This window comes from Amblyraja radiata, chromosome 8 (genome assembly GCF_010909765.2).
Source record: "Amblyraja radiata isolate CabotCenter1 chromosome 8, sAmbRad1.1.pri, whole genome shotgun sequence".
NCBI lineage: Eukaryota > Metazoa > Chordata > Chondrichthyes > Rajiformes > Rajidae > Amblyraja > Amblyraja radiata.
The window spans coordinates 30,006,691-30,025,642 of NC_045963.1; the positions used below are offsets into that span (position 1 = coordinate 30,006,691).

The following is an 18,952-nucleotide window of genomic DNA, read 5'->3' on the forward strand; positions in this document are numbered from 1 at the left end:
CTGTATGTTAATACATGTCTTTTCCTCTTGGGCATTACTTTGTTTCTGTTGGTGGCTCCACATTTTATGATAGCCTGAAGTGTGATAAAGCTTTTACCTCAACAGTTTGATTGTCAGTGCTTGTTTACCTCATTGTTAAATAAATATATTTTTTACTATCAGCTTGATGTCTGCAATTCTTCATTAACACATCACTACAAGATGAATGTCTCTAATGTTATAATCCCTCTCATGCTGAAACACAAAATAGTTGAAGGGAGGTGATATAATCACATTTTCATAAGTTTCATTTTTGAGTGTTCAGGTCCATCAATTGTTGAGCTATTTAAACGTTTGAAAGTTTCACCTCTCGGTAGAAAATAAAATAAGCCAATCAGCACGGTAAATGTGAGACAGTCTTTATTCCTATTTGACAATATAAAAAGACGACTTCTTGCACATATTGAGAGAAGGTGCATCACACCAAACATTTGTCTATAAAAGGGCCTCGCAAACACGAAAATCAACAAATGAGGCACGCTAGATTATTTTAAACACATTATATTCATTAACCTCCGCAACAAGCCTAAACTCAGGCATTAAAAGGGACAATGCAATGTGCTAAATGGCAGGTTTTGTGGACGAACATCTTATAGGAAGCACTTTTCAGAGGACAACACTAGAAAGTCAGCTTATTTGCTATGCATTTCTGCTAACATGCAGTAGTGTTCCTGTGGTCGGCTACCCATCAATATAGCTGTTCTGCCACGGCACACTCCCCAATTGTGAATTGTAGTAAGCGCAGAGATGGCCTCTTTGCTCTTTCACACCCAGTGAGACTTCCTCTTAATTCTCTTTTTAATTAATCTCTCCCTTCTGCCTTCACGCAAGCGTCCTCGATGCACATAGTGGGCTGCTGCATACAGCGCGTCAATGAAAAAAACCACCATCCTGTACTCGAAACCAAAGATCTTATAGCGGAGCAAGATAGGCTACTCCTGCGAAATGCAATGGACTGACGTGTAGTACGCTATGGAGGGGATCATGGGCATTTTTCCACACCCATTTTAGTAACCTGAGCCTACCTGACCCGACCCGACTCGCAGTGTAATCAATGTTGTGGGGCAACAGTTTGTGTGGGTTAGATTCATAAATCTGTCAGTTCATACTTCTTGTCAACAATAACATTTGATTCTGGTAATTGTCTTTTTTAATGTTTTTTAAATAATTTCTTTTTAAATGGTTCACAAGCAGTGTTTGAGTTGATTTTGTAGTAACCGGAACCGACCCGACTCGCAGGGTGATTGACATTGCGGAACTTTTTGTGCGTGATATAGGGTTAGATTCATAATTCTGTTAGTTCATAATTCTGTTAATTCTTGTTAAAGAATAAAATGTTTATAAACACACATACATGAAAATTATATAAATGTATATAATCATATAACACACACAATTATATTTCTTCTGCTCCAATAATGAACTTTATTTCACACTAGACAAGGGACATTAAATAAGAAACATTGTAAATAAGAAACATTGTAAACCTCCCCGCAACTTCACACACACTAGGCCTTATCCCCCCCGGCACTCCCTCGCCTGCCCCCTCACTACAATGTCTCCCCCCCTCCTATGCCCCTCTCCCTCTCCCGTTGCCCCGGGCCCCACACTCCCTCTCCCGCTGCCCCGGGCCCCACACTCCCTCTCCCCACACTCCCTCTCCGCGCTGCCCCGCACTCTCTCTCCCCGCTGCCCCGGGCCCCACACTCCTTCTCCCCGCTGCCCCGGGCCCCACACTCCTTCTCCCCGCTGCCCCGGGCCCCGGACTCCCTCTCCCCGCTGCCCCGGGCCCCGCACTCCTTCTCCCCGCTGCCCCGGGCCCCGCACTCCTTCTCCCCGCTGCGCCGCACTCTCTCTCCCCGCTGCCCCGGGCCCCGCACTCCTTCTCCCCGCTGCCCCGGGCCCCGCACTCCTTCTCCCCGCTGCCCCGGGCCCCGCACTCCTTCTCCCCGCTGCCCCGGGCCCCGCACTCCTTCTCCCCGCTGCCCCGGGCCCCGCACTCCTTCTCCCCGCTGCCCCGGGCCCCGCACTCCTTCTCCCCGCTGCGCCGCACTCTCTCTCCCCGCTGCCCCGGGCCCCACACTCCTTCTCTCCGCTGCCCTGGGCCCCGCACTCCTTCTCTCCGCTGCCCCGGGCCCCGCACTCTCTCTCCCCGCTGCCCCGGGCCCCGCACTCCTTCTCCCCGCTGCCCCGGGCCCCGCACTCCTTCTCCCCGCTGCCCCGGGCCCAGCACTCCTTCTCCCCGCTGCCCCGGGCCCCGCACTCCTTCTCCCCGCTGCCCCGCACTCTCTCTCCCCGCTGCCCCGAGCCCCGCACTCCTTCTCCCTGCTGCCCCGGGCCCCACACTCCTTCTCCCCGCTGCCCCGCATTCTCTCTCCCCGCTGCCCCGGGCCCCGCACTCTCTCTCCCCGCTGCCCCGGGCCCCGCACTCCTTCTCCCCGCTGCGGATACAATCTTTGGCCGGAAGCAAGAGGGCGGAGCAAAATGGCGGAACAAGATGGCGGAACAAGATGGCGGGGGCAGGTTGCTAAAATTAGTCATAAAATCGCCCATGAATCCGCCCATGAGCGTACTACACATTTGCGTGAGAGTAATCCATCTTTGCTCGAAACTACTTAGTATAGGCATGTCTCCAAATGAGCCAATTCAACCAAGGGAGGATATTTATAGTGTGTGAAAAAAAAAGTGACATCATTTGTGCCACGTGTAGTTCACAATGTTCATTCAAGATTTAACGGGAAAGCTCGGGAGACGGACAAGTCACTCGCACAAATAACGGAAATGCCGAGTACCGTGGGAACTCTTTATCTACACCACGTTATATCGTGTGATATCGTGCTTGACCACGACCACTTCAATCTGGTTACATCTTGCGTCGACGCCCCGTGAAAAAGCGCCATTATGATCCTCTAATGTACTTCATAAAATACTAATCTCTAAGAAGGCAAATTATTTTCTCATAACATTCAAAAATCTAAACTTTTATTTTTACAAATTAACTTGGGTCATTGTTGCCATGTCCAGAGAGTTTATTTTTAAATACTATAATTTCTTACCCTAAATACAGGATTGGCTCCATGTTCCAAAAGACATTTCACAGCTGACAAGCAAAGGTTTGATGCTGCAATATGCAAAGGTGTTCCAAAGTTGAAGTCACTGCAGGTGGCATCTATCGCTGTCAATAATAGGTACAAGATAAATTCACACATATTGTTTCAATCAAACACAATCATTGTATAACTTCTGATTTATTATCATGATTAAGAAACAGAGAAGTTTTTACCACTCTGTATCTTTGGTCAGAGATCACTATACCTTAAGTTAAAAACAGAATGACACCACTTGATACAACTTACTTTTTATCCCTCAACACCAGTTATTTAGTGGTTTGAGATTCCCAACTTTATTATAAAATTCATGATGGATGATTCACTGAAAGTGTTTTGCATTAATTCCAATCATAATGAATATTTTGCATCATTTTTGCAAAAGACTAAAAGCTCTGAACACCCATAAGGAAACTGACTACTTTGGAGGCAGTCCATACTGATGCACAAGGATATGTTGGAGTATACTTCCCACCAACTGGATGGCACAGTGGTGTAGCAGTTGAGCTACTGCCTTACAGCGCCAGAGATCCGGGTTCAATCCTGACTACGGGTGCTGTCTGTACGGGGTTTGTACTTTCTCCCCGTGTCCTGCATGGGTTTTCTCCGATATCTTCAGTTCCCTCCCACATTCCAAAGACCTACAGGTTTGCAGGTTAATTGGCTTGGTATAAATCTAAAATTGTCCCTAGTGTATAGCGTGCTGTTAATGTGCGGAGATCGCTGGATGGTGTGGATTTGGTGGGCTAAAGGGCCTGTTTCCGCGCTGTATCTCTAAAACTAAACACTAAACATAGGCTGCACAGATTATTCGAAACACAATGCTGCCAGCCAGTGTCAGTCTTTCTACCTCTTAACAGTGATAGGGTAATTCAATCCCCTTTACCAGCAGCACACACACAGAGGTCAACCCACAGCTTGATACTATTTAGTTTAGTTTATTGTCACGTGTACTGAGGTACAGTAAAAAGCTTTTTTTGCATGCTATCCAGTCAGCCGAAAGACAATACACGATTACAATCGGTCCAGTTACAGTGTATAGATATATTATAAGGGAATAACGTTCAGTGCAAGGTAAACCCAGCAAAGTTTGATCAAGGATAGTCCAAGGGCCACTAAAGGTGGAGATAGTAATTCAGTACCGCTCTCTGGCTGTGGTAGGATGATTCAGTTGCCTGATAACAGCTGGGAAGAAACTGTCCCTTAATCTGAAGATGTGCGTTTTAACACTTCTATACCTTTTGCCTGCTGGGTGAGGGGAGAAGAGGGAATGGCCAGGGTGAGACTCGTCCTTGATTATGCTGCTGGCCTTGTCGAGGCAGCGGGAGGTATAAATGGTGTCAATAGAAGGGAGGTTGGTTTGTGTGATGGTCTAGGCTGCGTTCACAATTCGCTGCAATTTCTTGCGGTCTTGGATGGAGATGTCCCCAAACCAAGCTGCGATGCATCCTGATAAAATGCTTTCTATGGTGCACCTTTAGAGGGTGAGAGTTGTTGGGGACATGCCAAACTTCCTAAGCCTTCTAAGGAAGGAGAGGCGTTTGTGTGCTTTATTGGTCGTTGCTTCAATATGGGTGGTCCAGCAGAAGTTGTTGACTTTTAGGAATTTGAAGTTTTCAACCATCTCTACTTCAGCACTGTCAATGCAAACTGGGGTATGTGTTCCGCTTTACTTCCTGATGTCGATCACTATCTCCTCTGTCTTGCCGACATTGAGAGAAAGATTGTGTAGGAAAGAACTGCAGATGCTGGTTTAAATCAAAGGTAGACACAAAATGCTGGAGTAACAGCGGGACAGGCAGCATCTCTGGAGAGAAGGAATGGGTGACGTTTCGGGTCGAGACCCTTCTTCAGACTGATGTCAGGAGAGTGGGCGGGACAGAGATACAATGTAGTCAGAGACAGTAAGACTGGTGGGAGAACTGGGAATGGGGAGGGAATGGAGAGAGAGGGAAAACAAGGGCTATTTGAAGTTGGAGAAATGAATATTCATACCGCTGGGGTGTAAACTACCCAAGCAAAATATGAGGTGCTGTTCCTCCAATTTGCACTGGGCCTCACTCTGACAATGGAGGAGGCCCAGGACAGAAAGGTCAGATTGGGAATGGGAGGGGGAGTTAAAGTGCTGAGCAACTGGGAGAGCAGGTAGGTTAAGGCGGACTGAGCGGAGGTGTTCAGCGAAATGATTGCCGAGCCTATGCTTGGTCTCGCCGATGTACAGGAGTTGACATCTGGAACAGCGGATACAGTAGATGAGGTTGGAGGAGGTGCAAGTGAAAGGCTGTTGTCTCAAGACCATGCCATGAGGTTCTCAATCTCCTTCCCGTACTCCGTCTCATCATTATTTGATATCTGGCCCACAATGGTGGTGTCGTGTTCGAATTTGAACATGGAATTAGATTTGTACATGGTTGCACAGTAGTGAGTGCACAAGGAGTTAAGAAGGGGGCTGATTACATATCCTTGCAGAGCCCCCGTGTTGAGGATTATTGTAGAGGATGATTTGTCCCCTATCCTCACTTGGGGTCTGTTGGTCAGGAAGTCGAGGATCCAGTTGCAGAGATAAGTGCTGAGTCCAGCGAGTTTGGTGATAAGTTTGGATGGTGTAATGGTATTAAAGGCAGAGCTGTAGTCTATGAATAGGAGTTTTATGTAGGTGTCTCTCTTATCCAGGTGTTCTAGGAATGTAAGGCTAGGGCGATGGCATAGTCCGTTGACCTGTTGTGGCACTAGGGGAACTGCAGTGGTTCAAGACCACTGGGTCGACTGGATTTAACGCGTTCTATAACTAGCCTCTCAAAACATATCATGATGGTGGATGTCAAGGCCAATGGACGGTAGTCGTTTAGGCATATGTTCTGGCTTTTATTCGGCACTGGGATGATGGCGGTCTTCTTGAAGCAACTGATAGCAAATGTGGGAGAGTAGCCATTCAATCTGCAAAATCATAGACGGCTGGAGAATAATTCAAGCATCTGTACCAAGACTAACTGAGATGATTTGAACTTTGAATTCAGTGACATCAGTTGTATGATTTAAACCCCCAAACCATAAATGGCTCTGAGGAAAGTGCTTCAAATTCTGACACCAACATCGGCTGGGAGGTGAATTAAGTTCACTAAACCAGGTAGAAAGTTGCATGTACCTGACTACAATGCCAGTTTGTCATCTATAAATGCCAGTAAGAACAAGTTGAATTTTACGGATACGTATATGACATCAGTCTTGTAGTTAAACTAGATTCCAAACCTATGTTTTTAGTGTTACCATTTTATGAAGAATACATCTAAAAAGAAACAAAGGACATCTCATGCAAGTGGCTAGGATTTACTAGTTTCACATGTTTGCACAACAAATACCAATACAGCTTTCACAAAATATGAAATTGTTTACCTCCAGCATTTGCACCTTTCATAATTACTCTTATTAGTTGCGGGACGTCAAAATAAGCGGCATAATGCAAAGCATTCATGTTAGTCCAATGGCTTCGGATATTAACATCTGCTCCCATCTCTATCAATTGCGAAGCAAACTTGGCAGCAACATCTGCATCCCCTGAAAAAGTAAAAATAAAATTCAAAACATTAATGTCGCAGTAAAGTAATATACAAGCCATGAATAATGACATAGAATACATCGTCAACAGGAGAGAAGTTCCAGAATTTGAAAATATACTAAACACAGAACCAGAGCGAATCAGAACTTACATTAAAAATCCTTTCAGCAGTGAGTACCCATTGTTTGCATTTGTCAGTGGTTTGGGGATGATGAACAGGCTGGCAAGGATGATAGAGTAAGAAGAGCAGTAAAGAGAGGGGATGGAAGACAACTGAATCCTCAGAATTACAAAGGATACAAAGGACATTTATTATCACATACACCAATTGGTGTAGTGAAATTTGACTTGCCATTACAGCACACAAATAAAGATAAGACACAACTTCAAAGAATTTAACAGTTAACCTAGAAACATCCCCCCACAATGATTCCCACTGTGGGGGAAGGCAGAAAAGTCCAGTCCCATCCTCAGTTCACCCATAGTCGGGCCTATTGAGGCCTCTGCAGTCGTCGATACGGCAGCCGGATGATGGAGTTCTGGCGTCGGGTGAACACTCTCAGCGGCTCGGAGTGTCTGGAGCAGCCGCTTCCTCCCCGTAGACCGCGGCTCCCGAAGTCCACGGGCCGCGCTGGTCGGAGCTCCGACCCTGGCGATCTCGTCGAGAGATCCCAGGCTCCGCGGTGTTTAAAGTTCAGCGCCGCCCACGGCTGGAAGCTCCACAGACCGCAGACCACAGCACCGCGATGTTAGTCGCCGGTTTCAGCCCTCCGGAGCTTACTGCATGGCGACCCTGGCAGGGCATCGCCCGCTCCGCGATGGTGCCTCAGTGCTGAGCCACCACCGAAGCTGAAGTCCTGGCCGGTCCCGGCAGGAAAACACCGCTCCAGTCTGCCCGTAGGCCGCGAGGAAGGGGCGAAAACACGGCTCGGAGAAAAGCAGCATCTCCGACCAGGTAGGGACTGAGAAAAATAGTTTCCCCCTTTCCCACCCACCCCCCTCTCCCCCCACCCCCCCCCCTCTCCCCCCACCCCCCCGCCCACCACATAAAAAAGACTAAAAGACATCCAACACAAACACTTTTAAATAACTAAAAAAAAAGGGTTGGAAGACTAACAGCCGCTGGCAGGGCAGCCATAATCGACGGCGCCCCCACTAATTATGCATGTTGATGATACTCAGATATCAATGTCTGATACATCAGATAACAAAAGCACTGTCAAATATCAATTCCAAGCAGAAAGACATTTCAATAAATAAATATTATGAAATAAACATTTTTTACAAGTTAGTTTGAGACTTTTTGGAATTAGAATTTTCAATTATTGTGAAATATTAGTTAATCAGAAGAAAATTGTTCAAGAAGGAACTGCAGATGCTGGAAAATCGAAGGTACACAAAAATGCTGGAGAAACTCAGCGGGTGCAGCAGCATCTGTGGAGCGAAGGAAATATGCAACGTTTCGGGCCGAAACCCTTCTTCAGACTGATAGGGGGTGGCGGGGAGAAGGAAGGAAAAAGGAGGAGGAGGAGCCCGAGGGCTGAGGGATGGTAGGAGACAGTCCGAGGGCTGAGGAAGGGGAGGAGACAGCAAGGGCTAACAAAATTGGGAGAATTCAATGTTCATGCCCGCAGGATGCAGACTCCCCAAGCGGAACATGAGGTGCTGTTCCTCCAATTTCCGGTGTTGCTCACTCTGGCCATGGAGGAGACCCAGAACAGAGAGGTCGGGCGGGGAATGGGAGGGGGAGTTGAAGTGCTGAGTCACCGGGAGGTCAGGTAGGTTGCGGACCGAGCGGTGGTGTTCGGCGAAACGATCGCCCAACCTCCGCTTAGTCTCACCGATGTAGATCAGCTGACATCTAGAGCAGCGGATGCGGTAGATGAGATTGGAGGAGATACAGATGAACCTCTGTCGCACCTGGAATGACTGCTTGGGTCCTTGAATGGAGTCGATGGGGAGGTAAAGGGACAGGTGTTGCATTTCGTGCAGTTGCAACGGAAAGTGCCTGGGGAGGGGGTGGTACGGGAGGGAAGGGAAGAATTGATAAGGGAGTTGCGGAGGGAGCGGTCTTTGCGGAAGGCAGACATGGGGGGAGATGGGAAGATGTGGCGAGTGGTGGGGTCACGTTGGAGGTGGCAAAACTGACGGAGGATTATTTGTTGTATGTGACGGCTGGTGGGGTGAAAGGTGAGGACTAGGGGGACTCTGCCCTTGTTGCGAGTGCGGGGATGGGGAGAGAGAGCAGTGTTGCGGGGTATGGAAGAGACCCTGGTGCGAGCCTCATCTATGGTGGAGGAGGGGAACCCCCGTTCCCTGAAGAATGAGGACATTTCAGATGCCCTGGTGTGGAACGCATCATCCTGGGAGCAGATGCGGCGTAGACGGAGGAATTGGGAGTAGGGGATGGAGTCCTTACAGGAAGCAGGGTGGGAAGAAGTGTAGTCCAGATAGCTATGGGAGTCAGTGGGTTTATAGTGGATGTCGGTCAGAAGTCTATCACCTGCGATGGAGATGGTGAGGTCAAGGAATGGTAGGGAAGTGTCAGAAATAGTCCAGGTGTATTTGAGTGCCGGATGGAAGTTGGTGGTGGTGGATGAAGTCAGTCAGTTGTGTGTGGGTGCAGGAGGTGGCACCAAAGCAGTCGTCGATGTAACGGAGGTAGAGGTCGGGGATGGGGCCCTGGTACGTATTGAAAATTGATGTGTTTTTGGAATGTTGTATGCTGTTATTTGCACAGATTTCAAAGATCAGAGAGACTGCAAGTCTTTAGTGGTCTGATATGATGTGGAACAACAATTGAGGGACCATAGTCTTCTTGATGTTCAATGCAAGGTTCATCCTTTGGCATGCTTTGGTGAAGGAATCAATGATGATTTGGAGTTCAGCCTCCGAATGTGCATACACACAACTATTATCTGCATACTCAATGAGTAAACGTTGTTATTTTGATTCTGGAGGGGACTAAAGTTGCCACTTTATCATGTGGAATATCTTGACTTCAGCTGGTGAAGAAAGGTTGAACAAAGGACCAGTGTTGTGATTTAGGCTGAGTTAATTCAACTGCACATGGATCTGTCTGATCCTTACCATAATCCCGCTGCACTTGGATTAGGGTAAGGATTGTGCATTATATGTCATCATGGATCAGACAGACATGTTTTTGAGGACTATTAAATTTGAGAAGAAGATTGATAATTCCTTTCAGTTGATGGAGTTTTTCTGAGGCTAAAATAAAACATACGGTGCTTCATGCTGCTCCCTACATACTTCTTAGATAAATCATGTGGTAAACAAATGTCCATTGGCCCTTTGATGGACAGAAACTGCACTGTGACTATGGAAGGAGCTATTTAGTCACAGGGCAGGTGAAGATGATACTTACAATTATTTCTCTGTGGCAGCGAACAGGAAGACCTCTAAAATTACTGCAACTGGGCTGGTCTCTTTCTTGAAAATGGTGGCGATTATGATTACTGAAAATGGATTCCGATGCACACATAAGAATTGAAACTTCAAGTATTCACCATTATGGTTTAGTTGTGTGAATAGACATTTTTTTTTCAGCTGTCAACCGGCCTACAACGTCTTGCCAGGCTGGGATAATAGCATGTGTGGCACCCGTGAAATGCGGTTAAGGATACGCATATCAAATACTTAGATTTCCAAAGTTGTCCTTTTTGCAGGTACAGACTGTGCGCAATAAATTCTCCTCAGTTCTTGGCTCTTAGTGAGTTTGATCCTTGGCTGATCGGACCATAGACGGATCGCACCACTAATGAATCTACTGACATTGTGCATTCCAACTTGATACCAGATCTTCTGTGCCCTTTCCATTCAACTTTGTTTCTAGGTTGCAATTTGTTTTTGGATCTCGCCTTGAAGTTGTCAATCAATCAATCAGTTTTATTCGTCACATTGCACATAAAGTGCAAGTGAAATGAATTTGTCAGCAGCGGTACAATGATAAAGAACACACAAACACAATAAACATTTAACACAAACATCCACCACAGCATTCATCACTGTGGTGGAAGGCACAGAAATTGGCCAGTCCTCCTCCATTTCCCCAGTGGTCAGGACCTCAATAGAATAGAATAGAATAGAATAGAATAGAATAGAATAGAATAGAATGCTATTTATTGTCATTCAAACCTAGGTTTGAACGAAATTTCATTTCTACAGTTTTTTACATTACAAAACAATCCAAGACCCACACTTAACTCAGTTTACATAAACATCCATCACAGTGAGTCTCCAACATCTCCTCACTGTGATGGAAGGCAAAGTCTTTATCTCTTCCCTTTGTTCCTTCTCCCGCGGTTCAGCAGTCCAACTGCAGTGTCGAGGCGAACTGGGGCTCCGATGTTAAAGCCCCCGGCGGGCGATGGTAAGTCCTGAGGCCGTTTAAGCCACGCCGGGCGATGTTAGGCCCCGGCTCCATGTTCTTAAACCCGCGATTCCAGCGGGAGAAGTCGCCGTTGCGGAGCTTGGAAAAGCGGTCTCCCACCAGGGACCTGCGAGCTCCCGATGTTCCCGTCCACCGGGTCTGCGGCCGGTGCCTCCGAACTCCAAAAGTCGGGTCGCAGCCGCATGCCACCACAGCTCTTCCCGCTCCGAAGTTGGCCAGCTCCGCGATGTCAGTTCCGCAGGCTCTGCAAGTGGAGCCCTCAGGTTAGTCCCGGCCGGAGGTGGCCACAGGCTCCACGATGTTAGGCCCAACGACATCCGAGACCCGACAGGGAATAGTCGGGTCCCCGCACAGGGAAGAGATTTAAACGGTTTCCCCCACAGCCCCCCCCCCCCACCACCCCCCCACATATACACAGCTAAAAAAATAATAAAAACTAACTCAAAGACATACATTTAACAAGACAAAAATAAAAAATTTAAAATAAAAAAAGACAGACGACTGTAGTCTATAGTCGAGCCGCTGCCGTTAGGCGCCGCCACTCCCACCTCAACCCTCCGCAGCCGTCGCTGCGGGCGTCCAGATGGTAAAAGGACAAGGTAAAAGTCAAGGTAAGTCCAGGATCGGCTCTTCCCCACCGGAGACCGCGGCTTCAGGCTGGTGTAGGCCGCAGGTCGGCAGTCGAAGATTGAAAGTTCCCGCCGCAGCCAGAAGCACCGCAGACCGCAGGGCCGACAGACGAAGCTCCCCTCCAGGGATCCCCGCCGATTGTAAGTCACCATCGCGCCCGCGGTAGAAGTCGGCCGCAGGCTGGCCGATGGAGCTTCTTCTTCCCCCCGGGTCCCCAACATGAGATCCCGGGCTGTAGACGCCGCACCAGCTGGAGCTGTGCAGACCGCGGCTTCAGGCTGCCGCGGGCCAGCGAAACGGAGCGCTTCCCTCCGGCGAGCCCCAGCGAGGGCTCACCCGCTCCACGCCGAGAGTCCACGCTGCGCCCGCCGCTGAAGCCCCAGTCGCTTCTCCGGGAAAGGCCGTGCTGATCCTGTTGTTAGGCCACGGGGGAGGCGACCTGGAAAAAGTCGCCTCTCCGTGGAGGAGGCGACCGAAGCGGTTTCCCCCTTACCCCCCCACACCACCCCCCACACAAAACGCACAGAGGAACATTAAAAACATACATTAAAACATACTAAAAAAACAAAAAAAGCGGGGGGAAAACGGACACGCTGCTGACAGGGCGCCGGCTTGCAGCGCCCCCACCGACCAAAATGTTTTTTATCCCTTGCTATTACCCACCGACCAAAATTGTTTATTCACACCAATTCTTGATGGTGCTTCCAGTCATGTCGTCAAACTAATTTCTGTATTTTTCGGTACAGAAACAATGAGTTATTGCACTGGTGAATCAAGCATTATAAACTATTTGTCAAGAATTTTTAAATCACTGTGAAGCATTGACTTTTGTATGGTTTTTCAAATGTAGGGTCTTCCTGGCAAAGGGTCCTTGAAGTTTCTATTTCCATAGATGCTGCCTGACATGCTTTCAAAATTCTCTGTTTATTTTGGTATCTTGTAGCAATGTCTTTGTCCATTTTCTGTTTTAGGGCTATCTTGATATAAGCGACAAAAAGTGGATTAGGTAGTTTATTATAACTGTAAGTTATTTGGGCAAATCCTCCAAAATTATGGAAGAAATTGAATAAGCACATGGATATCTTAAAAGACAAATTTGCTGGCTGCAACGGAAAAAACCCCCCCAATACACATCAAGAATCAAACCCGTCTGGCCTGTGGACTTGGACATCACACAACGGTGTGAACAGGAAAGGCTGAGACGGAGATAACGAGATTCTCTTGGATACACAAAGGGAGGAACCAAGCCTCAGCAGACGGTGGTAAACAGGCCAGCACAAGCACAATCACCATCGGGGATGATAACGATCAGGCTGAGGGATCATGACATCAGCAAACCCCTTATCATCGGAAGCCTATTGTTCATGCCAGATCGAAACTGGGAAACATCAAAAGAACCCCTTCTATCCAGAGGACCACCTGGGGGTTTCAAAGGAAGCTCAGGTATAAAAGCCGAAGTCAAGCCAGAACTCTCCCTCTCTTCCTGCTCTTCCTGCTCTGCTGGACAGCTCGTGGGCCTGCATCGACTTCGCTGTGAGTATCCTGGTGACCTGGTGAATTTCCCGAAATAGGAGGTTGAGGGGAGAAAGGTCAAGGGGGAGTATGCTTGCAAGTAACTTGTGTTAAAGTAAGTTTTACGACGTGCCCGATAGTTTTCGTCCATAGTTTTAGTTTAAAGCATAAGTTTAGCCACGCATTGTGTAGTGTTGGTGAGATTCGATTTCTCATTGTTTAATAAAGCCTGTAAATTTTAGACTTGCTTTGAGTCCATCTTGGTTTCTGTTTTCTCTCATCGGCACACTCTGGTCAATTCAACCTTTTATCATATCCCACCATAATTCCGAGGTCTAGAACCTAGGGGAATCCTTTTGTGGAGTAAAGGGAAAAACAAAACCCCTACAGAATGGCGACCATGGCAGGACCTCGGTGGTTTGGGATATGTGATTTGTCAGAGGGGGTGAGAGAACGTAGCAAGATGGAGGAGAGAATCTCCTCTTATCTGTTTAAAAAGATCAATCTCACCAAACAATGGGTGATAGCACTGTTGAGAGCTGAGCAGCCCGCAGAAGCTGCAGCTCAATGGACGGAAAGCAAACTGTATAATAAAGGGCAGGAAAAGGCAGTTTGGCTAGCGTGCCTATCACAGCAGGTAGCCAATATGCAGAGACAGATAGATAGACTGGAAGAGCAACAGAGAGAAGCTAGGGCCAGCGCTGAAGAAAGCGCTAGAGAAGGGGAAGGGCTATCTGAGGAATGCAGTAAAGCCAGGCAGTGTATCTTGCAGGCGAGGGAGTCCCACAGAAATGCCCAGGAATTCCTCCAATGCCAGGTGGTAGAGGCAAAGGAGAGGGAAAGGAACGCCCAGGAACTCCTGGCTCAGAGTACACAGAAGTGCAGGGAGCTGGAGGGAAAGTTCCAGGATATACAAGCAGCATACAGGGTGGCCCGTAGCGAGCTAGGCAATAGTGATCACGGGCCTTGCCAGGCGAGGATAGCGCAGCTGGAGGAGACTCTGTCCAAGACTAGGGGACGGGTTCACCTGGTAGGACCAGGGGGGTCCCCCGGGGGCAGAGGGCTTCCCTCAGCAGATGATTCCCCGGTGGCAAAGGGGAATAGACCGCCTCCTGAGGCGCCGGGGATAGGTCCGGGTCGGCAGGTGGGGTTCGGGTTGTCCGGGGAGGGACAGGCCCAAGGAGGGGCGGGAGAGCACCCACAGTTAGCGGCTTCCGCGCCATGTGTAGCACACCACGAGGTGGTGGGGTTACCGATCATGGTGGGAGAGCCAGGGGTAAAGGGGCAACAGCCCAGAGTAGGGCAGATGTGCCCGGCACGGCAAAGGAAATATGGTCCCCCGGTAGGGCAGGCAGATAGGGGGCCCATAGAGAGTGATATCATCATTCCCCATGGGGCACATGTGCTGAGGGGGATGGTGGCTCAGGTTCCCAAGTTAACCAGGGCAGGAGACCCGTCATTGCATTTTATGGAGGTGCAGCAGGCAGCCGAAATAAACGATTGCGATGAGGTAGAACGGGTAAAGCTGCTACTGATGACCCTAGATTCATACCTATGCAAGGCAGTGACCTCCAGGGAAGGGGGAAGACCTGAAACATGGGTAGCGGCACAGACAGCGGTTCTGGAGGCCATGGGGTTGAATCAGGGTAGTCCTTTCACCAGGGTGGGGGAGACGGAGCAGCAGGTAGCTGAGTCCCCGGACATGTTCGCAGACAGGCTGTGGGCAGTGTATGAGGGAGCGTGTGGGATGCCTTTAGATAGGCAGAATTTAGATGGGAGAACAGCTCACTGGCTGAAGACTCTGGTGGCGAATTGCCTCCCGCGAGTTAGGGCAAGGGCCGAGCACTGGTTCGACCCAGCTGACCCAAACCTTAACGAGGCGGAGGTGATCAGGAAGCTCACCCTTGCGTACCGCAATGGAGAGAGAAGTGAGGAGAAGCCCTTCAAGGGCAAGGTGCACGAAATAGTACCGGCACCCCCCAAAAGGAGGCAGTGGAAACAGGAAGGCAGCCAGACCTCTTCCGAGATGAGGCTGGTGTGCTATGGGTGTGGGAAGCCCGGGCATTACAAGAGGGAGTGCAGAAACCCAAGTAGAGCAGTGGGGGATAGGACCCCGGTAACGGCCAACCCAGCCCCGGAGGTAACAATAGATGTAAGAGATCTAATTACCTATTTGCAGTCAAAGGCGGGAGGATCCGGACAGGTAGCCATGGCAACAGGCCAGGGCACGCCCATATCCGCACCCCCGGCACCTTTATGACTGCCAGAGAAACAGCCCACATTCCTATGCCCATTAGAGTATGGCCCATGTGGGAGACCCTGGGTCAAGATGGAGGTCCAGGATGTGGTCGGGAGTTACCTGCTGGACACAGGTGCTTCCAGTACTATTGTCCACATGGACAATCCCCGTACATCCCCTCTATCTAGTGGGGTACCCTATAGTCTTGTCGGTTTTACGGGAAATGAGAAGACGGGGTTTTTCTCTGTTCCCTTGTCCATTCAATTAGGAGCACTCCAGGCGCAGTGGAAATGCGTCCTGATGAGTTGGGAGCAGGAGGGAAAGGGGATACTAGGCGCCGACTTTATAGTGGCCCACCAGGTCCTGGTGGACCTGAGGAACCACTGTTTGTGGGGCATAGCAGGAGAAGGGGCTGAGAGAGAGAAGGAGTTAATGGTCATCGAGAGGGCATCAGAGAGAGGGGCTCTGTGTGTCGTGAAGCCCAGAGAGGGGTACGATCTAGAGGTCCTAGTGAGGCAGACCCCGACAGAGTATCGAGGCCATGTTAAGCGAAATTTGGCCGCATTCGCTACTCACAAGCACGACTGTGGAAGGGTCACAGGAACAGAGGTCAGGATAGACGGGGATCCCATGTCCCGACCGCAGAAACAGTATAGTTTTCCCCGAGAAGCGGAGGCTGACTTAGAAGTCGCCTTGAGTTCACTGGTTAAGCAAAGCGTTTTGAGGCCCATAGCCACCCACGTGAACTCACCGCTCTGGCCTGTACGGAAGCCAGACAATTCCTGGAGGGCCACGGTAGATTATAGGGTCCTGAATAAGAATATTCCGGCTTGCGCACCAACTGTGGCAGCTGTAGCAGACCTATTAGCAGAAATTCCAGCGTCTGCATCTGTATTTACGGTGCTAGACATCTCGAACGGTTTCTGGTCTATCCCAGTCAGGAAGGAAGACCAGTACAAATTTGCTTTTACATTCAAGGGGCAGCAGTACACGTGGAACTGTCTTCCCCAAGGGTTCCACAATAGCCCCAGCATTTTCCACCAATGTATGGCGGAATGTTTAAAGGAATTTAGTGAGCCCCACAAGATCGTCCAGTATGTGGACGATATTTTGCTATTCACAGACACCAGTGAGGAACATGGGCCCCTAGTAAATGAACTGCTGAAGCTGCTCTGTAAGAGCGGTTTAAAAATAAACCCCAAGAAGGCACAGATAGGGTTACAAGAGGTAAAGTTCTTGGGACTGACCCTTAGGGCCGGAGAAAGGGGTATCGATACAGCAAGAAGGCAGGCAGTGCAGGAACTCCCAGTCCCAATGGACGTGGGGGGGGTAAGATCATTTCTGGGAGTCACGGGCTACTGCCGAGACTTTATAGAGGACTATGCCGCGACCGCAACACCTCTGCACCGGCTGCTACGCAAAGGGGTAGAGTGGGAGTGGGATGAGCAGTGCGAGTCGGCATTCGTCCATTTGAAGCGGGACCTGCAAAAGGCCCCAGCTCTGGGAGCCATTGACTACAGGGAGGAATTTTTCCTGGAGGTAGCCGCAAGCAGCGATGGCCTGAGCGCAGTGCTCCTCCAGGAACGGCACGGCAAGTTAAGGCCAGTGGTGTATTCCTCCAGAGTCCTCACAGAGGTAGAAAGGTCCTATTCAAACTGTGAGCGGCACCTGCTAGCCACATACTGGGCAGTGAAGAAGGTACAGGTCTTCATAAGAATGTCCCCCATAACCCTCCTGACCCACCATACCCCAACCCAGATGCTGCTGGACGGTCGGATTAAGGATGGGACCGTTAGCAGTGCGAGGATCACTCGCTGGACCCTTCTCCTTTCCCAAATGGCCTTACGGGTTGAGAGGCTATGTGAGCCCAAGCTCGCAGCCAATTTGGTGTACCCAGGGGAGCCACACCATTGCTCGGTGGAAGGGGTATGGGAGGTGGACTTTGGGCTTAGAGCAGGGTTACATCCCACGGGTAGGGAAATATACGTGGACGGGTCCAGTTTCGTGTCCGAGGGCATACGGCTCACGGGCTGTGGGATCTGGGACCCCGAGGCAGAGATAGCCCTAGCTCTTAAACTCCCACATACGTTAAGCGCCCAGCAGGCAGAGCTGGCGGCGGTAATGTACGTGGTGACCCATCCCAAGCGTTTCCCCACTCCATACACCATATGTTCAGACAGCATGTTCACATGCAATTCCTGCACGGAATATTTGGCCATCTGGTCCCGCCGAGGGTACACCTCATCAGACGGGAAGCCCCTGACCACTAAACCACTATTAGAGAGGATTGTAGCAGCCGTAGGGAAGGGCGGGGATAGATATATCCATAAGGTGAAGGCCCATTCCAAAACGGAGCCACGGGGAAAGGGAAATCAGAGGGCGGATGGCTTGGCCAGGGAAGGAGCCAGGAGTGGGAAAGCATGGGACCCCTATCAGGAAGGACAGGTAGCTGCAGCCAGGGAGCAGCCTCGTGAAAAGGAGAGTGCGGGAGTGGTTTTGGCTCCGGACCTGACCACGGTCCAGGCACAAGACCCTATTTTAAAGGCTGCCTCAGCAGCCATTTGCAGGCAGGAGAAAACAGAGGGACCGTATGGGGGTAAAGACATGTCAGTGAAGGAAGGCATGTTATTCAAGGGAGATAAGTGGGTAGTGCCTTCCCTGTACAGAAGGGAATTTTTAAAACTAGCCCATGAGGGTCCAGGGGCAGGTCACCCTGGGCCAGAGACCACATGGCAGCGAGTAGAGATGGCAGGATGGTGGCCAGGGCTCAGGGAAGATGTTCGCGACTTTTGTGCAAGCTGTCTGGTTTGCGCAGCAAACAACCCAGACCCCCAGAAAAGGAAGGTTTCCATGGGACACATCGGGAGGGTGGAGGGGCCATGGCAGTCGATTCAAATCGACTACATCGGACCCCTTCCAACCGCTCAAGGGGGTTACAAGTACTGCTTAGTCCTTGTGGATGTGTTCTCAAAATGGGTAGAGGCCTTCCCTTGCAGAGCAGCCACCGCTATGGGTACGGCAAAAATCCTGGTTAGGGAGGTGTTCACCAGGTGGGGACTCCCACAGTTCGTGGAGTCAGATCAGGGGAGCCATTTCACGGGACAGGTCATGCAGTCCACCCTTAGAATACTGGGCATCAAGGCCAAGTGGCATGTGGCCTACCACCCCCAGTCCTCAGGTCCGGTAGAGCGGTTGAACCGGACAATAAAGGAAAGGATAAGGAAGGAAACAGGGGACTCACCCAACCGGTGGGTGGAGGTTTTACCCCTGGTCCTTATGGGGATTCGGGCCAGCCAGTCCAGGAGTACGGGGTACTCTCCCCATGAGCTTATGACGGGTCGGGTCATGAGAACGCCAATGCACATTATGGTCCCAGCCCTAACAGAGGGACAGCTCAGGGAAGTGAACCGGGACAAGTTTGCCAAGAGGCTATTTGAACAACTTAGACAGGTTCACTG

At 49.8% G+C, this 18,952-nt stretch overlaps 1 protein-coding gene across 7 annotated transcripts in view; it reads right to left on the reverse strand.

The window, feature by feature from the left end:
• Positions 1-18,952, reverse strand: part of clip4 (CAP-Gly domain containing linker protein family member 4) — a 253,766-nt gene that overhangs the window by 183,262 nt on the left and 51,552 nt on the right. For all 7 annotated transcript variants that reach the window (XM_033025474.1, XM_033025478.1, XM_033025476.1 and 4 more), the window contains exons 5-6: positions 6,540-6,701; positions 3,096-3,214 (exon numbers count right to left, since the gene is read on the reverse strand). In XM_033025474.1, coding sequence (XP_032881365.1) covers positions 3,096-3,214; positions 6,540-6,701 — 281 coding nt within the window. The remainder of the gene's footprint in view (positions 1-3,095; positions 3,215-6,539; positions 6,702-18,952) is intronic.